We start from the raw sequence: 25036 nt of genomic DNA, 5'->3' as shown, positions 1-25036 counted from the left end.
ATTTTAGAATGAAATAATATCCGTCGAATCTACTTTTTTTCAATTTCCACACATCTTATTGGTTAATAACTATTTAAATAATTTTATGGATATGTTTGAAAATATTTTGTGACTTAACTTAGGCAATGTAAATGTCTAGTAGAACCAATGACGAAAATATTGCAAGTCCAAATAAAATTAGTTCGTTCATTTTACAGCATTATTTGTTTACTGTTTTGTTTAAGACGTCAATACCTAAAACTACAATTATTATGCATGTTAATAGATTGATACAACTTAATAGTTACAGCACTCATTTATCTAGTTCAACACTGTTCTTCAGTCTTTTTTTTATTGAATCCACTTCTTAGCTTTTTTAAGCTGTTTCCTCTTGCATTCTAAGTTACTATTAACATTCCTTAATCTAATAAAAGTTCTCACTCTGGCATATACGTGTATGGCTTGCTTGCAAACATTAGTTTTGTCCTCAGGATCTTGACAGCTTTTGCTTAAGGTTTTAGAATGCATTTTCCTTTTTTTCGCAATGGATTTATACAATATATCATGCTCTCTTCTCAGATTAGTTATTTTTTGTTCTAAAACATCAATGGAAGATTTCAGATTGTTGTTTTCTTCTAACAGATTCTCGCATTTTTCGCAAACAGAACTCGGTTGTACGAGGTTACTTTCGTCTAATCGGTCTGTATTTAGCGGCTCAATTCGAGGTTTTTTTGGACTGTCTAATCGTTCATGTGCATTTTTACGAACACGTCGTTTTTCTATCCGTTCATTGCGTACATCGTCATCGTCATTACTGATAGTGGGAAGTTTTATTGACGGAACAACAAAGGGCTTTAATAACAATTTCTGAGCCCTAATAAGCGATTTTTCATGTCATCAATGTAGTCAGATGGTGCAAAATGATCACTACACACATAGGCATACTTACAATTTACAGCGTCTCCTCTTTTACACTTTGATTACCAAATTTTACAAGTCTCACTGTCTTTGGAAACTTATGGTACACTACTCGCTGTTCACTTCCTTTAGTCTTTTTAGAGTTATTTGGACAAGTAGCCACAGCACAACAACTCATTTTGACACTGCATAAATAAACTAAATCCACATCAAATCACTGAGGATCAACCTCAATTAAATCACTTCGGCATGTGCATCAGCGTGTAAACGACAGTGCACCAATGTAACACATGTTCAATGCCAACACGGCCAGTCCCTGCAAGTTGCAACGCGGTGCAAGCCCGGTGGCGGTATCTGGCCTGATCAGGCCAGCGACGTCACGGCACCCCCCTCCCACCACTCCGCATGCCGCGGCGGCACCGCGCTGAGATCAAAGAAATGGCTCAGCCCTTGTTACTAGGCCCTGACACCCTCCGCCACTTCCAGTTTCAACAAAGGTTATTGCTATTCACACCAAAATATTCGTTTTAAATTATTTTTACATTTCTATCAGACAGTCCACTACTTTTAAATACTTCACAGAGGCTTCATATATTAAATTAGCAGACCAACTGCTCAGTCATCAATCAATTGAAATTAGGCCACTGTGGTTGGCATTTATAAAAAAATAAACTAAAAAATATAACTAAAAACACAGAGTAGAGCTTACTAATAAATGCAGTGACAGTATGGTGGTACTCAGAAGTTCATCTATGATAAGCCAATAAAAAAATGGCCAAACCCCACAGTCTTGTTTCTGCCATGACGGTCACTGGTCGATGGTCAGTGGTTAGTTGAGTGCAGACGTATTGTAAACTGTATTATTAGTTCTGTTTTGATTATGAGTTTCTTGTTTTATTAAGTGCATTATCTTCGAGACAGTGTACATGGAATTGACAAACAATATGTTTGTTATAACTTCTGACTTGTGTGTCACAGCTTTTGATATGATTTGTATATTTTTAACCTTGATTGTAGTAGGTTGGTTAGTTACCTGAGGGGAGATCGGATTGCGGATCTCGTAGCACAGTGTTACTGATTTCTTGAATCAATGAATAATGGCAAATTTGTGGCCAAATTATTCTACTTTCCACAATCCACTTTGTTGTGATTAGCACACATCCCTGTCTACAACAAGCATGTAGCACTAATCTAATCTAAATAAGAACACGTTTACTTTCCCTAATTTTTTGTATAAGTTACAGTTTATTTCAAGAAAATCTTGTATCTCATACCTAAATGTGCATCCATTATTTACAGAATTAATGTACCAGAGTAGGCAGTGGATTTTAACATATTTAACAGTAATTTTATCAATACATATTTATACGATGTACTTATTAACAATTCATAATAAATAAACATGAGATCTGAGAGAACAATTAAATTTAGAGGCTAAATTACAACTATTCTCATACCTACCATCATTAAACTTGTAGTGATTATCTATCTCAAGGGTTCTCGTTTCGGTCTTAGTCTTGAGTGGAAATAAGCAATTCCTTACCAAATCAGCATAATTGTTTTTAGATTTTTAACTTTAAAAATAAATCGTATTTACAAAAGTATACCTGTCACAAGATGTAATTACTTTAGTTCAATGATTTGGTAGAGAGGCCCTAAATAGACTGTTGACTCAAATTACTTATTTAGAATATCAGAATGACTTAAGTTTCGCTTGTTAATATTCTAGTAACAGTTTCAAATAATTAAAAACTCCATTATTTTGAAATTTTACAGACAAAATTTGTTGTAAGCATATACAATTGTTTGTAAAAGCATGTATTTGATTTAATTGCAATTAATAAAAAATTACATTTGTAAATAAATTCACTTACAATTCATTGTATCTAAACTTTTAAAATCTTTCAACAGCCACCTTCTTGAAGCCTTAAGAGTTATCAAGCGGTGTGTAAGTTTCGTCTTAGTACCAAGGTTTGTTTGAATCAGGTAATGGTGTTCACCATAATGTCCATACTGTTACTGTATACTACCCAAAACTTTGTACAACCTCTATTTGTAAATCTTACAAGATAACAAAATTTTAGAACAAACATTATTGTAAATGATCTGAAAATTCTAAAGCACCTTTTGATGTGCTCTACAGTTAATTAATAATCAGATATAAAAATTTCTTTTCTAAACTTTAAAAGCCTCCCCATCTTGGAACCTTAAGAGATATTTAAAAAGATGCCAGAATAACAGTTGTTCATAATTATTTAATATGGTTTAATGTTGTTTTGAGTTCATTTCTGGAAATAGTCAAGTTAACATATTTAACAAATTCAAATAACATTCAGTTTATGACAGTTTTCAGTTCTAGGGGTTATGATCAAAGAAAATGAAATAAAAGTCTTCTGGAAATTCTGCCATGGTATATTGCAATAGGTAGATTACTATAAATTCTACCTAATAGCAATCAAAGCTCTACAGATCTGAATTGGGGAAATCTATTCTCAACTTTGCTGGGTCAATTTAATGAAGTAAAGAAAGCAAAATTAATTCAAACAGTTGGAGGTATTGACTATAAAACACTTTCTGATAATAATTCCAAAGCTTGTAAAATGACTATTAGGCTTGCAATTTGGATATAAATCTTGTTTTAGAGCAAAACTTTTAATATTAAATCAAATTTATTTGCCAATTTGCCAAATGTATGATGTATTGTACTTATTTTAACATCCTGTATACCAGCGGTTCTTAAACCTCCCTGTGGAGGCATAGAAGATTGTCAAGGGAGGTGTCAATATATTAGAATAATTGGAGAAAGTGGATAAAACTGTTGAGGAACATAGCTTGCCAGCAATTTTCGTAATGCTTTTATTTGTTTATTGCTTAATTCTTGACACTTGCATAATTTGTTAATAGTGTACTGCAATTTGTCGGACTAGTAAACATAAAAATGGACAGACTAGTTATATGTTGTTGTAGTAGGCCTAAAAATGGCCAAATCATTGCAAAATAAAAGACTATACGAGGGGGTACCCAAAAGTAACCGGAATTGTATTGCTGGCAGCCGGCAACGTGTAGTACACATTCCTGCCGCTAGGCGTGTGTCGCGCAACCCATTGCGAGCTCAGTGACCCCAGTTCCGTTGTCCTAGTGCATTCTGTTCGTTCGTAGTGACTGTTTTCGCTAACCCTGTTTTGTTCTTGTTTCGTTTTTTGTCATGGCAAGTTTAAGTGAACAACGTGCTGCTGTGAAATTTTGTTTTTTACTTGGTAAAAATGCTGCAGAAACTATTTTAATGTTGAATACAGCTTACAAAGATGATGCTATGGGGAAAACTCAGGTCTACGAGTGGTTCGCTCGATTTAAAAATGGCGACATGTCGATTGAAAACAAACCTCGTTCTGGACGTCCATCAACCTCTCGAACGGACGAAAATGTTGAGAAAATTCGTGAACTTGTGCTCACCGACCGTCGACAGACAATTGAGGAACTATCAGAGAGTAGTGGGTTAACTTGGAGCTCGGTTCAGCGAATTTTAACAGGAGATTTAGGACTGAAAAGGGTTGCTGCCAAATTTGTTCCTCGACGTCTGACTGACCATCAAAAGGCACATCGAGTTGAAACTTGCCGCCTTCTGAAAGAACATCTCGAAAATGATCCCGATTTTTTGGAAAAGGTAATTACTGGTGATGAGTCATGGTGCTATGGTTATGACCCAGAAACGAAGCAACAGTCAAGCCAATGGAAGTCGCCATCTTCACCTCGTCCAAAAAAATGTCGGCAAGTCAAATCAAACATCAAAACCATGTTGATTTGCTTTTTTGATGCTAAAGGCATTGTTCATTCTGAGTTTGTTCCTCCAGGTCAGACTGTCAACCAAACATTTTATTTGGAGATTTTAAGAAGATTGCGCAACAGTGTTCGCCAGAAAAGACCCGATTTGTGGCAGACTGGAGACTGGTTCTTCCACCACGACAACGCACCGGCACACACAGCCATCTCAGTTAGGCAGCTTTTAGCCAAAAACGGCATGGTTCTGCTGACCCACGCACCTTACTCGCCTGACCTCGCTCCATGCGACTTTTTTTTATTTCCACACATGAAAAGAGGCTTGAAAGGTCAACGATTTAACAGCGTTGAAGAGGTTAAGAAAAAACGAAGCTCGAGCTTGCAGCCATTTCTAAAGATGACTACAAAAAATGTTTTGATCAATGGAAATACCGTTGGGACAAGTGTATTAGTTGTAATGGAGATTATTTTGAAGGAGATAAGGTCGTATTGTAAAAAATTTGATAATATATAATTTTTATAAAATAATTCCGGTTTTTTTTGGGTACCCCCTCGTATAGTGATGATTGTATTAAATATGGCTTCATTATCATTGACAAAAACTGTTGTTACTACCTCAATTCGTTATTTGCAATTTTTTTTTTAATAATAATTCCATGCGGATTAGACATTTGAAACTCAACTTTACTGGGAGCTTTCAAATTGAAAATGGGAAATGTGTTGAAGATATATCTACCACTGCAATAAAATTAATCAATGAATTTGTAGACCTTGTATCATGGCATTTGGCATAGCTTGAGAATTAAATCAGGGAGTATTTTCCAGATTTTAGGACAAGAGCTGCCAATTTAAGTTGACAAGATTCATTTAAAATCAATGTGGATGTACTTCCTGTCCACATTCAGGGACAGTCAATTGACGTCAAATGTTATTCTCAAGTATTGGTAGAACTTTACAAAATGGGTAAAGACTCACCCATTGGTTGAGTTATCTCACTGTTTACCCACAAGTTGCTTTGGAAGCTGCAAAGTTGATGTAATTTTCATACACATACCTCTGCGAGTCTGGATTTTCAACATTGGCTAATCTAGTCAACATTTTGAGCAAGACTGGACTTCGAAAGTTACTTGCGATGTGTTTTGTCACTGTTACAACCAGATATTAAAAAAATTGTAAAAAACAACAATGCCAAACTTCTTATTAAGTTACAAATTCACTGATATAATAGTGTCATTAACTACCTGTTGCAAATTTCATAAAACATATTTTTTTAGATTTACAAAACAATTGATTTATTTGTTTCATTGATTTATTAAACAAACTTACAAGAGGCAACAAGCATAGGCAAAGACTGAATGTTCAAAATGGTATCTGAGCTAATAATAAAAGTTTTGTAAAAAATAACATATTTAATTTTAAAACGGGTAAGTCTAACCTATATCCTAACCTACAAATTGAAATTTTACTACTTGTGTTGAACACATAAGGTGATGATGGTAGAGGGGAGGTGTGACCAAATGTACTAAGGGAGGCACAAAGCCTGAAAGGTTGAGAACTTCTATTTTACAGGATTTTGTTTGGTTAATTTGGGGATATTTATCTGAGTACTGCTAATACTAAATATTACTTTTTATAAGAAATATAAATTTTTACTGTGCTTAGTCAATAGTAAATCTTCTAATAAATCATAGTTATTGTTCAATACAAACAAATCATAGTTATTTTGCCATAAAAATATGTTTGCCTTAAAAAAGGAGTGAATGTTGCTGTAAGATTTGACTACCATTACTAAAAAAGTAATCAATACATTTCCAAAAATTCCATTACTTGTATCCTCCATTTGGAAGTTCTTTATTCATAAAGACAGTAAAAGACAAGACTTCATAGAGTGGATGAAACATATGATCAAGAAGATAAGGATGATATGAAGATGTTCATATTAATTGCAAGAACAAGTCACATGCATAAGCTGGTTAGTGGGAATGGTGAATGCGATTGCTTTATTACAAAATCAGCATATTTGTATAGTGGTAAAATTGAATAGAAGTTTAAACTTTCAATTCTCATTTACATCCATATACAAATGTTATGAATTTTATCAGCCATAAAGATGATATGGCTGAATTTTATCACAAATTCGGTGAGGAATACACTTCCAATAACCAAGTTGAAACATCCAAGTACGGTTGTGGCAAATGTGAATAATATGGGAGTGAAAATGTAGCCTTGTTACTGGCACAGGTCTAATGATGGACCATTCCACTCCTGACTACATTGGTTGTTTGCTTAAGTACATTTTCCAATGACGAATTTCATTTCACTACCTAAAAGAAACAATCTGGCTTCTGAACAGTTAGGTAACTAACTATTAATGTCTTGGATATAAACATATAATTCCAAAGATTTAACATAACATTTAATGAGGATAAATAAATTGGTAAAACTTGTTACTGAAATTTTAACTGATTATAAATATAATACTACTTCACTCTCTCATTCAGAGAGTTCATTAAATTTGTTTGGGATCACTTAAATATTATATGTTATAAAGGAACACCTAGTACAACTAATTCACCCAAAAATCAGACCCTTTTGGAGAATCTGTAAAGAAATTAATGTGTATTATGTACATGAAACATGTTTAATCAGACAAATATGGACCAGATTTCTTTAATAAGATTTACATAAATATTTTAAGATTTTGCCATACTCAACTCTGGAAGAATTTTTCAGGCTTTGGGAGATTTTGTGCATTGGACATGAGCTCCTGGCCTCTAGACGCTCATTGCCTGAGGCAGTTTCTGTAATGTAAAAAGTTACAGCCTCTAAAAGTTTTTGTCCTCTGACTTCTGGAAACTTCTGTTGTATACTTCATGGCTTCTAGAGTCTCCCGAACACTAGCACTTGGAAAATTCCTACTTCTAAATGAGTTATCAGCCTCTAATTGCTCCTGGCTTCTAGTAATGTATAGGCTAATTGGAATTTCTGATAACTTGATATTTCCAACCTCTATATGCGTCATCTGGGAGGTTTTTGCCTTTAAACCTTAACTTCCTACTCATAAGAGTAGTTTATTAACCCTGGATCTGTCAAACGACAAATAACTAACCGTTTTTGCAGTCGTATTTTTAATCAAACTTTTACTATAGAAAATCAGATTTAAGTAAAAAAATTGTTTAAGAATATTTGAGATATTTCACAGTTTAATTTATTGAATGATTTATATTTATTGAATAATAATGCGTAACAAGTAAAAGTACCAAGTGATATTAAACTTTTCATTATGAAATTTGCCATTAAGTGATATATAATACTGAAAGTTTAGAAATAAAATAATCACAAAAATGTGAATATGTATTTTTTTTTGTTATTGTAAAAACGCAAAAATTTGAAAGTTTTCGAAAAAAGTCAAATAGGTTGTTGAAAGAAAATTTTTTTTATGTTTTGCATAAGAAACCTTTTGAGGAACATTTTGCATATTTTGAAAAAAAAAAAAAATTGTTTCTACTTTTTATAAGGCTGTACTTTGGAATATTTGTTTGTAAACTATTTTATTTTTTTCATTTATAATGCCAAAAATTCTTAAATTTAAATATAAGAGTTAATAAAATTGTAAATAATGTTCCTTGCAATGTAATGAAAAGAACATATATAATAGTATATACTTTACTTCAACAATCAACAAACATTCTACATAGGCTTAAATGATGATGTGAACAACGAGCAAAATAGTGCCTGACATTACAGATCCAGGATTAAAGGTGCAAATGTGCTCTATACATTTGCTGGTAAACATTTTTATTCCATAAAATATTTATACCAATTTTGATTATTACCTATTCATGAGAAACATTGTAGGCTCCACAGATCATCAATTTTAGTTCACACAGGTATTGTTAGGGAAAAGGGTTTTTGCCAAGGACTACAAAATATTTACTCTCGGTTGAAGTATCTTCAATAAAATGTAGATGTTTGTTTTGACGTGACAACGTCTTAAATTAGGTTGCGGCTCGGAGTCACTTATGAAAAAGTGCAACGCCCGGTAACGTTACGATGCCCGTCCAGTGGGTCCGCCGCACGGGATAAAGCAGATAACTGTGGGTCCGCCGCACGGGATAAAGCAGATAACTATGTTTATTCGTGAAAATGTGGAGTGCTTACATTCGTCATTTACAACAACTACAACAATAAAGGTAAATAATTGTACACTGATATTTCATTATCGTAAACTATGATTGATTGATTAATTGTTAGATTGACACAAAAGTTGAGAAACTGAGTTTATAGGTTATGTCATACTATTGACAAATGTTGATAGTGTTAAGTAAATTATTAATTTAAATCACTCTGCAATCAATCGTAATTCAGTCGATTGAGAAGAAACAGCGCGTATTGCTAGTTAAACATTTAAAATAACAAATTATAACCTCTAACCTGTCATAACAGTGCGACCAAACAAACGAACTAAACCGATCAATCACCACGCGCGGAGTTAGAATTTAACTGTGTTAAGCAAGAATTTCAAATTCCAATTTTAGTAAATGTTTTATTCAACTTTACCATTTACAATAACAAATTTTAATTAATTTCAAATTATGTACAATGTTTTAGTAAACAAAATATATTTCTATAGTTAAAATTTGTGCAATTCTTATTTTCATTCAATTCCTTGTTCCTATTGTGCAATTTAATAATATTCATATCAATAAATATTCTACCGAGAAAAAGACGTTGTCACGTAAAATCTTCGCCCGTAAAACCGACTTTACAGGCAACCATAATTTTTTTTTGGTTAAATATGTATTCTTTATATCTATCTTCTGTCATCTTTATACCCCAGTTTTGCTCCCTTTGATGCATGACCTACAACTTTCAAGCATTCCAGGCAACCCTCGATGTTTAAAAATTATCAACGACGCAAAACTACTGTCTCCGAGGCTCTTCCAGACAATCTGAAAGATCCTGAACTAACCCAGCAGAAGAATAGAGTTTTCTCCTGACTGCCAACCATGGAAGGGATATGAGCCGGCTGGTGACAGAGCACTTGAGAAGAGAGTTGATATGACTCGGGCCAGCAAAAATTCCACCACCATTTCTACATCATGATTGACGGCTAACTGACTTGTCATGAGATAACTCTACTGCAGGGCTTGCACACATAATATTGTTCTTGTTTCCAACGTCCCCCTCCAATATATATTATTCTAAAATGTTAATATAATAAGGACAATTTTAAACTCCTAAAACGTGATTTATTAATATAACACTAGCATTTCACAACTTTAATTCTGAACGGTTTGTTGCTTCTTCTCAGTGTGTGCAATTTTGTAATTTATAATTAAAATATCTTCCTGTTGCATAGCAGACTCCATTCCAAACAGCTGTAGAATTCAACAATTCAAACAGTTTTTTACTGTTTACCTTTTTTAGAAATTTTAACTAAAATATTAATGCAACCATAACCATAACAAGACTACACCACTGCTTTGCATGCACTCACTGTACTGTTCATACAGTATAAAAGAAAAATTACTGTTACACTACACAGTAATGCATATGCAAAATGCCTTGACAGATGATTTGACCTATGCTTGCTTGTTACGCCAGTCACCACACATTATTCTCTATATTTTTCTCTGTATTCCTACTCGGTCAAAAATGCTTGATACAAAGAGATTTAAATAGCTTTACCATTCAAGGAGACATTTAGATGGATGATTAAGACTTCTTTCCGTTTGCTTTTATAGGGGGAAAATATAATAATATTGACTCTTTAGGAGGAACCAAGCAAATTTTGTGCACAAATTAAAGATTTTAACTGTTGAGATTTAATAGTTACATAACACTGCATCGAACCTCCCTGAAAATCCCCATAATGGTTGGTACCCCACTGCGGAGAACCTTCCCTCCCTTGGGCATTACGTAATTTAGGAATGGCACCTTATGGTCAAAGCTGTTTAATAAAAAAAATTGTTGGTGCTCTGCAAATTGTTATAGAAGAAATTACTGGAACTTAAAAATATAAAATATATTTTAACTTTGGTGAAAAAACATATAGTACCATCATAAGAATCAAATTGAAAAATGTTTCAAAGAGATAACTAAAAATTGATATGTTCCAGCTATGTTTTTTTCTTGGGAGGATTTTGTTAAGCAGTTAGATGAATGGTCTTTCTTTAGAACTTCAGACGGAAAGAAAAACAGGGTAGCTTTTGAAGTAATTAGCAAGATTAATGACAAAACAGGATTACCGCTTAAGCATTCGATTTTGTCAATTATAGGTACTTGTAAATATGTTATAAAAAAAAAAAAACTAATGTTAGAGGAACTTAGTAGATAAAGTTAGTTACAGAATTATTATCAATGTTTATTTAATTCCTTGATAATTCTATTTGAGTATAATCGGTATCATTGTTTTCACTTGAAAATACAGATTATAAATATATATTTTATATGTATTTCAAAGAATACGTATCACACAAGGCCAGTAAGACAGCTCTTGTGTGGGTCACAGCAGTCTGTTGCCCGGAGCTATCGGTAGTTGTAATGAGGACAGAACACTTTATTTTTTCCTAGCTGGAACAAACAATGTGCTAAATTACAAACCAACATGGTCTATGAAATGGATGAATATCTAGGCCGGTTAGGGAAACCGAATATATAGCCTCCTTTGTACCACTCACATACAACTGTTTCTGAGGTACAACTTATTGAGGACTTGAACACTTCAGTATGGTGTGTGGGGCAATATGTTTCATGTCAACAGGTATTTAACAAGAGAGCTGTATATGTGGCATAGACTACAGATGAGATTTGGAGAGAGGAACAAATATGGTCAGCCTTTTCTGCAATGAATTCCAGGTCATCAGTCAATCAAACTGGAAATATCTAGGAAGGTATTGTCAATATGAACTCTTTTAATGCGCTTAACAACAGTGATATGGTTTCTTTTTAGGCATTTTAAAATTCATTTTGTAACTAGCCAACCACAGGAGAGGGAGCAGTGCGAGGCACCATTATAATACAGATTAACAACAACATTATCATAATGTTATAACACGAAGAGTGTTTTTTTGTTCTCTTAGGATAAGAAGCTTATAAAGATAGCTTAGTCCTGTAAGAACCTTTGCGCTGCTTCCGGAGTGATAGGATATTCAGGATGGGTAAGGTTAGGGAGTAGGGGCCGCCTCCTGTCGAGATCCATGAGGAAGAATTAGGGCACTACATCTCAAAGTCATCCTGGAAGAAGGGGAGGCCAGCTCTGAACGAGCCTCTACAGTCAAAGTAGGCAGGGGGTGGCACACCCTTGTTGAGGTTAACAAGAACCTCTGAGGTAAGGGAACAAATCCCACCAACTCCAACAGTCATCTTCCACAGTAGATTAGACCTATTGAATTGCCCATGAACCCCAGAATCTCAACATTTGCGGTTAGTGATGTGCCGCTACTGGACATCCATAAGGTGGCCCAGATTGAAGTGGCACATTGGTTTTTGCTGTGCCCAGTGGTGGGTTCAACTGGTAGGTATAAACCAGCCAGAAGTGATCCCTACTCTGGTTTCCCTTCAGAACGAATAAATCTTTCGCCTTTTACGAAGAGTGTTAGGGAAAGATCAATGAACTTGAAGTATTTTTCCACAAAATGCCAGTAGTAGCAACAGCAATCTGTTTTTGGAAAACTTGGATGAGGGCAAATAGTAAGTTCCTTCTTGAAACTCTTAGAAGCTATAAATTAGTTTCCTGCTACTAAAGGAAATCAGCAAGCAAGGGGGAGTAGCCGTTTTGGCCAAAAGAATATTTTTGCAGTAGGATTCCCAAAACTGATATCACATGCATCAACTCAGTTTTTAGTTCTCATTGGTAGAAACTAACTTTCCATACACAGAACCATACATTGTCACATATTCTATATATCCCTGATGGCAACCTCAAACAAGTATTCTCAAAATTTTCTGGATTGCTTGATACAATATCCTAGATAAGGCAAAAAGAAAAGTGGCATTAGCTGCCGATTTTAATATTATCATATTGGTGCAATCTGGTAAAAGACAAGCTTCTTATGACACTAAATTGTCTCTCACTGACCCATGTCCCTGCAGAATTTGCCAGTTGTTTATATAATGTAGTGACTAAATTTGTTCAAAATTTTTAATTTATTACAGAGGTGTTTTTATTTTTTATCATAAAGCCCTTATGATCTAAATAGCTTTGATATATATTTTTATTAATTCAGATACAACCCAAAAAAGATTTCAGCATCCAAGAATATTCAATCACAAAAGATGGGAAGATTTGTCGGCCTTGCCTGAAGATAAATTTTTGTGATAAGACTTTTCAAATAGTAAATCTATTTATCTTATATATTTTTCAAGATTTAAATTTCATTTTTAAAATTTATCTCCTTTATGAAATATTGATATAAAGGATCACCAATATTTCAAATAGTGGATCACAGTTGACATCAAAGTCTCATGTTGGACTAAGTGCCAACTGTTTCTGGAGCAGCGGTCATCATGGTTGTTTGGCGCTTACTGCCACTATATACTTTACTGCTGGATTTTGAGAAAGTTCATTTAGATGGATGGCTAAACACACGGTGAGCAATCGGTACATTCTACAGGTGGACAACAAGTGTACTGCTGTTTGGAATGATGTCTGCTATGCAACAGGAAGATATATGAGTATTAATCAGATTTCAGAGAAAATTACTTTTCAAGACAGAGAAATATATTTAATTAATGTTTTACAAATATAATATAAAATCTTGTCCTCGCCACTAATCGCAGCAAAAGCATAAAATTGAATCAAAATCCAAACCAATACAATATTTTTCTCCTGTCACCTGTCAAGAAACGTGTTGGGCTTTCATCACTACCTAAAAAGACATTTGTTGGATAGGATGGGATTCCAACTAGTGTTCCCAAGGCATCAGTTCTCTTACTGACTACACCTCTTGCCAATTTAGTAACCCGGTCTTTTAAAAAAGAATTCCCAGGCAAACAATTAGCCAAAACAAACAAATTTTTTAAATCACTATGACACACAAATGATCAATTGTTCTCTTGCCTAGCTTTTCAAAGTTACTTGAAAAGTGCTTGCTCAGGTTGTAAGATTCATTCAGAAACAAACAAAATCCTATCACCGAGTCAATTTGGGTTTTGCAAGGGTCTTTCAACCAAACTAGCTATTTACAATTTAATTGACTTTATCATTTCTCCAATTGAAAATGGTACACATTCGTTCATTGGGAGATTTCGCATTCTTCTCACAGTGGACAGCATCCTGGCCCCCAAGTCTCCTGGCTAGTATGTTGTCCGCTGTGACAAGAGAGTGAAGTTTCCCATGCTGATCCGAAGTCTGGTGTACATTTAACATTCTCATCAGTGATTTGTCTTTATCATTCAATTTAGTTTAATGTTAGATAAACCAAGTTTGTATAGTTGTGACTTTACTGTATTTTCATTTCTCAAATAACAATTATGTATACAGGCTTGAATAAGGTCTTAAACCAAGATTGTTTATTGACAAACGAAAACACGATCATTAGTTACTTAAAATCTCAAGATTAATAAATTATCAATTAACTAACAAAAACCACTATTCCTAATGTTTCTGATAACTTTACTATAGCAAAACACATTTATGTGAAATAATGGTCATGACAAAAATATCATATGAACGATGATATAAATATTGGGATATGGACCCATCCAAATTATTATGCTATCCAAAATAGTTCTTCAGAACAGTTAAACTGCTCAAAGTCTATATCACAACTAGGACAAACTAAAACCTTAATACTTTTCATTATTACATTTACTAGTCACTGCTACACTAAGCAAAACAAAGACAGAAAACGCTGCAATATAAATTTACAAAACTCATATTGAATAATGGTCTGTATTAATTGTGCAGCATGCTTTGGTCATAGTTTCACCTTTAGCCATTAGAGTGTAGTATTAATCAAATGGTGCTACTACTTATTTCATTTAGTTTCATTACGAATATAGAAAGAGTCTTTAGTTTACAACTGTCATGCATTATATTAAGATAACTAATTAATTTTCACTGTAGCCAACAAGTAAAGCTCTGTAATTAAGAGATACCCACATATTGTAAATGTTATGTAAGATTGTACAGTATGTATAGTACATTTTTATAGACAGAGTTTTATATGCAGATTTTTTTAAGTAGTATATTCTGAGAGGCAACTATTTAGATTAATCACAGTAATAATTTTGAGAAAATTTCTTATTGAAGGATAAAATTACAAATAATATAAAATAAGAATGATTAAATTTCCTTCATGCTACAACTTTTGTTTAGAAAATAGGCATGATCTCTCACATCTTAACTTTTCCCACAGATCATTGAAATTCTTTACAAACTTTGTTACAACATTAGTTTTCCATTATCCACCAGTGTTATAGTTTTATGCTTTAATGTGCTTGATGTTAAATGAGAGCCCTGCGAAAGCCTTGTGCTCACCTCGGGAGGAGCGGAGGAAGACTTGGAAGTGTTGTCCTTCCCACTATCTTCAGTTATTGGGCGCAATTTACTGGAAGCTGCCACAGAGTCCGATGGAGTCTAAAACAAACATTCAACCTTTCACTAGGACAAGAAGGCTGAGGAAATCTCTTACTGTACTTAAATCTAAAAGGTCTTTTGCGAGGTTTCTGGATTGACAGTATATTCATGATGGGTAAGGGTAAGAGGTGACAGAAACCTCCTGCTGAGATCCTGTGGTACAACCACCATGAAGTGGGAAGCAAAAACTACCTGTCATGCCATCGTGAAGGGAAGTAGTGTAAACTATCTCTGTCATGCGGCTTTGGAAGAAGAGTAACTTTCTCTGTTTGAACATCTACCACTCAAGCGGGTAAGAAATAATTCTATCACACATCCCATGTCTCAATTATGCAAATTGGATGCCTGAAAATTATTAACTGAGTTGGGCTGTTGAAAAACAACTGTGAATTAACAACTTTAAAACAACAAATTATACCGATTGAGTGGTTAGCCTATTTGAGGTAAATAAATTGAATAAATTAATAGATATATATTAGGAATTTAAAATACAAGAAAAGTGAACAAACTATGATAATTTTAGTAAAAAGTTTAATAAATTATTCAAATTACATGAACTTAATTAAAATTTCACATTAATAAACAACAAAGCTGTAAAGAGTAAATAAATAAAACATTAACTTACATTATAGAATAAGAATACTTTACAGACACTGTGAAAGCAAAACCAAACATTCATAGTAAGTAAATGTAATTCAAGAAAATATTAATAAAATTACAACTATTAATGAAATAAAAATAAAATAAATACCAAACTAAATCATAAAAATTCTTAACTCTTTGACCTCCTAGTTTTAGCACAAATAACGATTATAAATGCCTTGGAGAACACAAAAAAAACACATATTGAGTGCTTTTTATAGAAAAAAAATTAAAAATTAGTGTTTTAGGTCTGGTAGATTTATACAAGAATACACTGATCTTGTCAACTTCCACCCAAGACAACTATCCATTTAAGGTGGGCCCTCCTACCAGCTTTACCACACACCAAAGACTCATATAGATAGGTGTGCATCAGATTGCAAACATTTATAATGCCAGGTGTGGGAATTGAACCCGGGATTCTAAAACCCACTTCTATGTCCAAGATTAATGCCTTAGATCACGCAGCCATCCTAACTTGATGCCTTGAATGTACTTAGTATAGCTCATTAATGATTTCACTTTACTGATTCTTCACCTTGTGCTTTCACTGAGATTTCTGGAGTGAATCATCATGCGATGGAAATGCTTCATCAAAGTAGGCCAATGGGTTAATTTACTGTTAAAACAGTGCACTGATGAGATTAAAAACAATCTGCAAGTTTGAGGAACACATGAGATAAAAATATATGGATGCAGTATATTAAAGCAATAACCAAATCTTCTAGCCCAAACTCTCAAAGAGGCAACATTTATATGGATAGGTTCCTATTTCTCAATTTTTGGTCAATTTGACCTACATTAAGAGATGAGATAATTAATTAAATAAAATTTTTGTTAGCTACAGAAAAGTGACATGTTGTATATCTAACATGCAACACCCCCACGGCTTGATGTGAAAATCATCAGAGAATGATTATCTCAATGATGAATCTCAAGCTATTTTCAAACTATCTACTTTGGTTTTTAGGGTTTTCTTAAATTTTTATGATTTAGTTTTTGGTAACCCAGTAATATTGTAATTGAACAAAGCAAGTAAAGTAACATAAAACATGTATTATAAATTAATTTACATAATTTTTGTGAAATGCATAAATTACACTGCAAGTCTGTAAATCAGTAGTCATTAATTACACTACTGGATAACTGAATAAACATGAGAGATTTAAAAAATATGTTGTCAAAAGACAAAACCCCGCTCATTCATAAATGATGTTAAAAATAAAAAATACAGACTTACCATAAATCTTTTCCTCATATTAAAACAAGTAGATTCTATTTCACCTTGAAAAACATAGGGAATGTAATACTTCAAGACTTAGAGCTACTACGAATGCATAGAGAATTACAAAAAATGTACAAAGGTTATTACTTACAGCTGATTTAAGATAACCCCAATAAAAAGAATTTACTCTTTCATGATTTTATGAAACAAGTGACGTTTGCACTTGTTACACAATAATTTATTCAATAACAATGTTAATAAGATAATAATTCAATCTTCTACTTTTATTTGTGTTTTAAGTATAATAATGAATGCACTGTCTAAATGCAGTGAAATCTATTGCAGTTAAAGTGGGTACAATAATAACACTGATGATCACACACCATTTTCTTAAACAAAATGAAACTAATTAGTGCAATATTGATTCATTAACAATTAGCACTACCAAGTACTAGACCAGAAGGAATGCAACAATCACCGTACACGACACTATTGTGGTGAAGCATGAAGCACACGACACTCAATAACGCTTTCTTTGTGTTGTTCAATTGACCAGCATTAGGCTTGCTTTCTATATGACACCAACTGCTTATCTACGGCACAGCAACACACTACTGCTCTTGGTACCAACCCTCAGCAGTTGCTAACAGAAAGTATGTCACTTCAATTATTATTACTATCACGAGTTTAAACAAAGATTTGCATAGACTTAAAGATATATTTTAGACATTAATTGTACTTAATAAAATATTACCAAAAAAATAGGTAGTAGTTGTAGTTAAAAACCTATACAAATTAGGCTATTTTCCCATCTAAGAATACAATATTTCTTTTAAAAATTGTATTTATTGCAATAAAAATTATAAAATAAATGTTAACTACAACAAAATGGGAGATTTTATATGAAGTAAAATCAAAGCTGTACAGGTTGGGAATAACTTGTATTTCGTTTATTATAACTGAATAGTGTATATACACTTTATTCTTTGTTTCTGTAAAAGTATAACTGGAAAATTCTAAAATAATAAACTGAGCTGGAAATAATAATGTTTCAGTGTGTTTCTGAACACACTGAAACATTAGTGATAAAATTAGATCTGGAATATTTTGAGTTTATTCACATATCTCATATGGTATAAGATCTTGTTTATGTTAATAGTTGTTGTTTATGCTAGAACAAGTGCACAGAAGCAGGAAAGAGGTTTTGACTACAAAGTATGTGTGAACTGTTTTTAAGTTCAATATATCAATATATCAGTTAAAAATACAAATTTAAATGAATACTGAGTTGTAGTTATGATTTAATTAGACAGTTATTAGACGTTAAAGAATTTAGCTCTTGAATTTTTTACAATAGATCATGTTTAGATTTCTTATACAAATGTAATATTTGCCTTATAGATACTATTAATTATTTAATTTAGAATTAATTCACGATAGTAGTTTTTAATTTTTTACTTGTGAATTTTTACTTCTGTGTTATTTACTTCTAGTCTGAATTACTATGCATATTATTTAATACAGTAGTTAATATTTTGTGTAGATAGTGGTATCAAATTAGGAGATTAAAAGAGATTTTTTATTGACAGTTTGTAGTCAGCTTGTGTAATCACTGAGAGTGAATTTATTATATATCAACAGTACTCTAGTTAACACTTTGGTTAGAACGGAAGTGAGCTAAAACGGCTTGAAATGACACTTCTTGACCTCAGTAATTTATCAATTCTATGATATATTTTCTTCATTGGGACAAAAAGACAAACTCTAAACATGGCACTTAGAAAGAAAGTAAATTAAAAGAGCTGAAAGTAGATGCTTTTTGATCGAAGTTGGTTTTTGTTGGTATACGTTTTCTTGATTGGGTATAAGGCAAACTCAACTATGGAACTGGAAATACCTTAGACAGAAAGTGAATTGAAACAGACGGAAATTGACACTTTTTGATCAAATTAGGTTTTTTATACAGTAAAACCTAAAATAGACCCAGTCCAAATTTTATGTAACTTTTGAATGTCTCAACCATGGATACTGAAATAAAATGTGCCTGGTATGTATACTTCTATCTGAAAAATATCATAGGGCTCCATCATATTACATCATAAATGCTTTCACTAAGAAGGCTATGTTCTTCAATTTCAAGAATTGAGAATGAAGCAAAGGTCACTGCTAGTTCAGGTGTATTTGTAAATGAATTATATAGATATTACATTGACAGTTTATTACATGTGTTGATATAAATACTAGAGTAACTAAGAAAACCAAGAAATTAGAAGAAAGCTAATACAGACTCGGTGTTGCTCAACCAATGGCCTGACACTGTAGGCACCCTCTGTTGGCTCAAGTAGGCACCCTCTGGAAATAATGCGGAAAGCAGTCCCAAGGGGGAGTGATGCCTGGGTTGATGGGATTATTAGTGGGCGTGAATCCCATTCACCAGCAGAAAATGCTGAAGGTGCATTAGCATTTTCCCATCGTAAAAAAAGTAACTGAGAACAGTGTGTCTTGCTTGGACCATATATTTTAAAAGATATAGCTACATGCAATGGCTAAGAACTGCTTTGATATAGACCTTACAGACCACTACAGCACCATCTTGACTATGACTGCTTCTACCCCTACAGTTAGAATGAACACTACAACCACCACCACATACATTGACCGCACAGTCCACGCCATGCAGTAAGACTGTGGGATCTGTTTTATGTTCTCAACAAGTCAATGACTTAAATTTTATTTAATATGAGGGTCACTCTAATAGTTTTAAGATATCAGCAGACAGTGTATACTGCAATAATTCTTCTACCTCATAGTCCAAATGCCAGTCCAAATGCCTGCCAGTACCTGATAGCGGACTTGGGTTCATCAGTGTAATGGCGTGATCTGCTCAATGTGTAGTCGTTAAGTATCAAGAGAGTTTTTTCGGGTTATGATTTTAAAGCTTGTTTGTCTCAAGAAGAGTGTGTCGAACATTTCAAAATTGCCTTTGGTTCTGAACCATGCTGCAGATTTTAGGTGGGATTCGGTAGGGGGCTGTATTTCGCTTTAAGATGACGGACGTTCAGGAAGGCCACATTCTGCTGTCACTCAAGAAAATGTTAATCGGGTGAGTGCTATGATCCATGAGAACAAACACTGCACTTATTTAATGATTGAAGGTTTGGCCTAACTTGATTCTTAATCTACATTAACAATATGTTTCAATATAAAACTATATTTGGAGAGGAAATGGTTTTTGTTTGAAATTACAACCTAGTTATTGTGAAATGAAAGCCTTGCCTAGGAGGGAAGTGCGAAGATATGCCTTATACGACTTTATACTGTTACATGTTAGAAAACTTAATACTATACGATTGTGGGTCTCGTATCAATATAGAGTGTTTGTGAAGTGATTGAAAAAAAATGATTTCATACAAATACTTAGGAATAGTATTTATATATACTTAAAATCGAAGAATCACATAGTTTACATCAAACACTAAACACTGTTTTGCATTCAAAATTGAAAGTAAACTTTTATGCGACTACGAAATTACAATTGAATTTGACAAATATGTAGATTTACTATTTGCTTTCAGAAGTATTTCTTAGAGAGTAATATATAAAACTATTCTGACACCTTTATTCATTGTCCAAATGTCTATATTGGCAGCCGGTTTCAATAAGCGAATAATATGTCCTATGTTGACACTATTTCAAGATACTACATACTAACAATAAGATAAATTTGGTTTAATTACTCAAATTACTTCACATTTATAAAAATGTTACAAATATTTTTTCATGAAGTACAGCACACTTATAATAAACATTTTGAGAGTAACACTGGAATCTAACCCTTCCAACTATTGAAAACCTTTTCTACAATATATTCTTATATTTCTCAAATGCTTTATACCTAAGAAACAAAACATTATTTAATACATCTGATATTTTTGAAGTGACTGCTTCTTTTGGTGGGCTATGGATGTATATTTGGGATGCACGGGGGAAAATCTTTTGTTCATTCCACGGAACGGTGCGTCACGTTTGCTGGCTCTGTAGCCGATAGGAGTGGAACTATTGCGGCCATTTCGATGTCAGGACATTTCTCTCTCTCTATTCAGTGACTATCAAGGCGTGCTAGTGAGAGGTTACTGTCACTCCTTGTTGAAATTACTACTTCTTTCGGTGGGCTATGGATGTATGTTTTCCAAATGGTTTCAAAGTAGAATGACAGCTATACCAAAATAAAAACAAACTGTTATATGAACATCTGATCTGAACTAATAGAATTTAACGTTAATGAAAAATCTGTTAGGAGAGATTAAAAGGGAAATATAAACCACAATAACATACAACATGCTTCTGCAGATTTTCCTTGGTTATGGAATTTTTCAGGTTAGGTTACATAAGCTCTAATTCAAAGCTGTCAAATTGTACAAAATTAATTCATACTCTCCCCTATTAGTAGTTATGTTGACTTTAACACATTAAAAACTTCCAACGCCAAACAATCGTTGCAAAGAGACTAAAATATATGGTAAGATACGGATTTGAATAAATCTAAGAGCTGTTAATTTATTTATTTATGAATCCACATAAAATTGATTAACTTACTGCATCATTTAAAAGCAGTATTTAAAGTTCATCAGAATCTAAATTTAATTTCAGCACGGTTAATATTAATTAATACTCCAGTTCACTACTAGTTTCATCCTAACGGGATTTGCAAAAGGATTAGAAATAAATAAATAAAATCTTTTCTAGCCAACAAAGTCGTTTTTAATCCTGGAAAAAAATTAGTCTTTTTGTTGATTATAACTATAACCTTTACACAATTACATTGGGACTTACCTTACATTCACTTAAAAATAAATTATGTAAAAACAGATTTTAACACTAAGTTTGCTGAAGAAACATCAAAACCATTCATTTACTTCTTAAAAGATAAATTAAATTTAACAATGTCAAGCGATAAAAACATAAGTACAACGGGATATGGAAAGCAATAGGTGCTGTGTTTATGGGATATTTGGCAAAATTTTACTCCGGACATTTTATTTCTTATTTCTGTTATTATAAACCCATAATTTTATTTTTAGAATACAAGGGCTGTTTTTTAAGTAAGGGCCGTTTTTTTTTTTAAATAAACAACAATTATTTTTTTCAAAATACATTTATTTTCAGAATCTACGTACTTTTTTTATTTTTCTACATAGTTGCCTTGTTTGTCAAGGCACTTATCATATCTTAAAAACTAAGTTTTGAAATCCCTCTTCAAAGAAATTTGCCGCCTGCTCTGACAACCAGGAGTTCACGGCCGTCTTGACTTCTTCGTCGTCATTGTAGCACTTCCCGCCAAGATGATTTTTCAAGTACCGAAAAAGGTGGAAATTGATCGGAGCAAGGTCGGGGCTGTACAGCGGATGATTCAAAACTTCCCAGCCAAAAGAGTCGATCATTTCCTGTGTCCGAGAAGCGGTGTGAGGCCTTGCATTGTCGTGGAGGAGCAGAATTCCCTTTGTCAACATGCCGCGTCTTTTGTTCTGAATGGCGCGTCGGAGACTGGCCAGGGTTGCGCAGTAGGCTTCTGAGTTAATCGTCATTCCTCGCGGCATAAAGTCCACTAGCAAAACACCGCGCCTGTCCCAGAACACAGTTGCCATAACTTTGCGCCGCGACAGCGTTTGCTTGGCTTTGATTTTGACTGGAGATGTTGTGTGCCGCCATTCCATGGACTGTTGCTTTGATTCATGAGTGATATGGGATACCCATGTTTCATCTCCTATGACAATTCGACTCAACATGTCGTCTCCTTCCTCGTCGTAGCGGGTCAAGAAAGTCAAAGAACTGCTTAATATCTTTTTTTTTGTGATCCTCAGTGAGGAGTTTTGGTACCCATCTTGAGCACAATTTTTTTAAGTTTAGGTTTTCTAACACAATTTCGTACAGTACTGACTTGGACACTTGAGGAAATTCTATCGAGAGAGTGGTTATTGTGAACCGTCGGTCCTCATGAATTTTTGCGTCAACTGCAGTAACCAAATCTCCCGTGATCACAGATGGCCGGCCTGAGCGATCTTCATCGTGGACATTTTCGCGGCCATCTTTAAATTCTCGGACCCATTTCCGCAATTTACCTTCACTCATTGCCTTGGCACCATACACCTCACAAAGCTGACGGTGAATGTCAGCAGCCGACATGTTTCTTGCAGTCAAAAATCGTATCACTGACCGAATCTCACACGAGGCGGGTGATTCGATAATCTTAAACATTTTAAAGATCCACAGTAATGCATACAGGTTAGCTACAGAGCTGCAACTGACATGAAGTTGTTCGCTAGGAATGCCGGGAGGCAGGGCGCACGCTCGTTACGGCAGGAACGCGAACTACTACCGTGTACGGGAGAACGGCCCTTACTTAAAAAACAGCCCTCGTATAATGACAATGAAAATATTCTAAGACTTCATAGCAGACAAATCTGATACAGTATAAATTGACTACCAAAGCGAGGGCATCATCCAACAATATTCCACCGACTCATCTCACACCCTTAACATGTCATTGTTGAAATTATAAAGACTGTAATACCATCAGCATATATTTGAATGTCTTAATTCAGTATAAGTTGTCACTGTGCAAATTGAAGCCCCAAGGCACTTATTAACTGGAAACCAAACTCTACTAAATTATAGTCTGTAGTTAAACATCGAATTTGAATCCAATAATCATAAATGTGTAGAACTCTTGACATTCTATATTTAATGTGTTTAATATTAATTTACATAACATTTAGAATAAAACTGGAAACAGTAAAATTTAAAAAATGTAATACAACATGAAAGCAAGAAATTTTAATTCTGAAGTATCTGTAAAGGAATACACACATACCTTTGAGGTGTCTCCGTATATACCCATCCCATACTTGATCTGGTGTTGTTCTATGTGCTGTTTAGCCATTTCTATTTCCTTCTTCTTCAGCTCAAAAACAACTTGGAATAAGTCCCTCATTGAAATCACAACCTGAAAAACGCATTAGTAAATGAGATAGATCAAAATATAATTATTCCACATCAAAAACACAAATTGTAAATAACCATCTATACAAATTTTACATATTTCTTTTTTCTATTGTTTATTTATTTAGAGTGTTTATGTTCGTTTGAAATATTTATTTAGTAATTATTTAGATGCATGATCAAATAAGTCAGTTTTGACACCTGAAGAAGAGGATAGATAACTGTTCTCGATCAGTGCACACACAGTTTCATGAGGTTAGTGTGATTAGCTGACATAAGTAGGAGAATGCATGTCTTTAACTTCTCTTTAGTTTTGACACCTGAACAAGAGGACAGATAACTTTACTGTTCTCGATCAGTGCACACACAGTTTCTAGAGGTTGGTGTGATTAGCTGACATAAGTAGGAGAATGCATGTCTTAACTTCTCTTTAGTTTTGACACCTGAAGAAGAGGATAGATAACTGTTCTCGATCAGTGCACACACAGTTTCATGAGATTGGTTTGATTAGCTGACGTGAGTAGGAGAATGAATGTTCTGATCAGACCCCCCTTGATCGTTATATTTGTATATCGTTATATTCAGTTACATTTGGTTTATGTGAGTTGTTGTGTGTGACATGAACATTTAGAATAAATTCTGATTAAAGAGTGAGCTAAGACTGTATGTTGATTTTCGAATCATATAATAAGTAAAATGATAGTGTCAGATTAACCAGTATAAATATGTGAGTATTCATAGTTTTTTTTTTTATTTTTTCACTATGTGCAATTTCTTTATTGCATTCTTTATTTATCTAATTGAGAGATAGACATGAAAGCTGACTGACACGCTTTTGCTCGCTCCGTAAAAAACCAGTATTTGTGCGGGAATTTGTGATTATTTATTGTTGAAACTGTCCATGTACAATA

General features: G+C 33.7%; 1 protein-coding gene across 4 annotated transcripts in view; it reads right to left on the bottom strand.

The window, feature by feature from the left end:
- LOC124354503 (protein disabled) overlaps positions 1–25036 on the bottom strand; it is a 98136-nt gene that overhangs the window by 25628 nt on the left and 47472 nt on the right. For 3 of the 4 annotated variants that reach the window (XM_046805011.1, XM_046805010.1, XM_046805012.1), the window contains exons 4-5: positions 23998–24129; positions 15161–15259 (exon numbers count right to left, since the gene is read on the bottom strand). In XM_046805011.1, coding sequence (XP_046660967.1) covers positions 15161–15259; positions 23998–24129 — 231 coding nt within the window. Of the gene's footprint in view, positions 1–15160; positions 15260–17141; positions 17933–23997; positions 24130–25036 lie in introns of those variants that run through there. The other variant, XM_046805013.1, reaches the window with a different exon arrangement.

The sequence above is a fragment of the Homalodisca vitripennis genome, chromosome 2 (assembly GCF_021130785.1).
Source record: "Homalodisca vitripennis isolate AUS2020 chromosome 2, UT_GWSS_2.1, whole genome shotgun sequence".
NCBI lineage: Eukaryota > Metazoa > Arthropoda > Insecta > Hemiptera > Cicadellidae > Homalodisca > Homalodisca vitripennis.
This window is presented reverse-complemented; position numbering and strand designations above follow the sequence as displayed.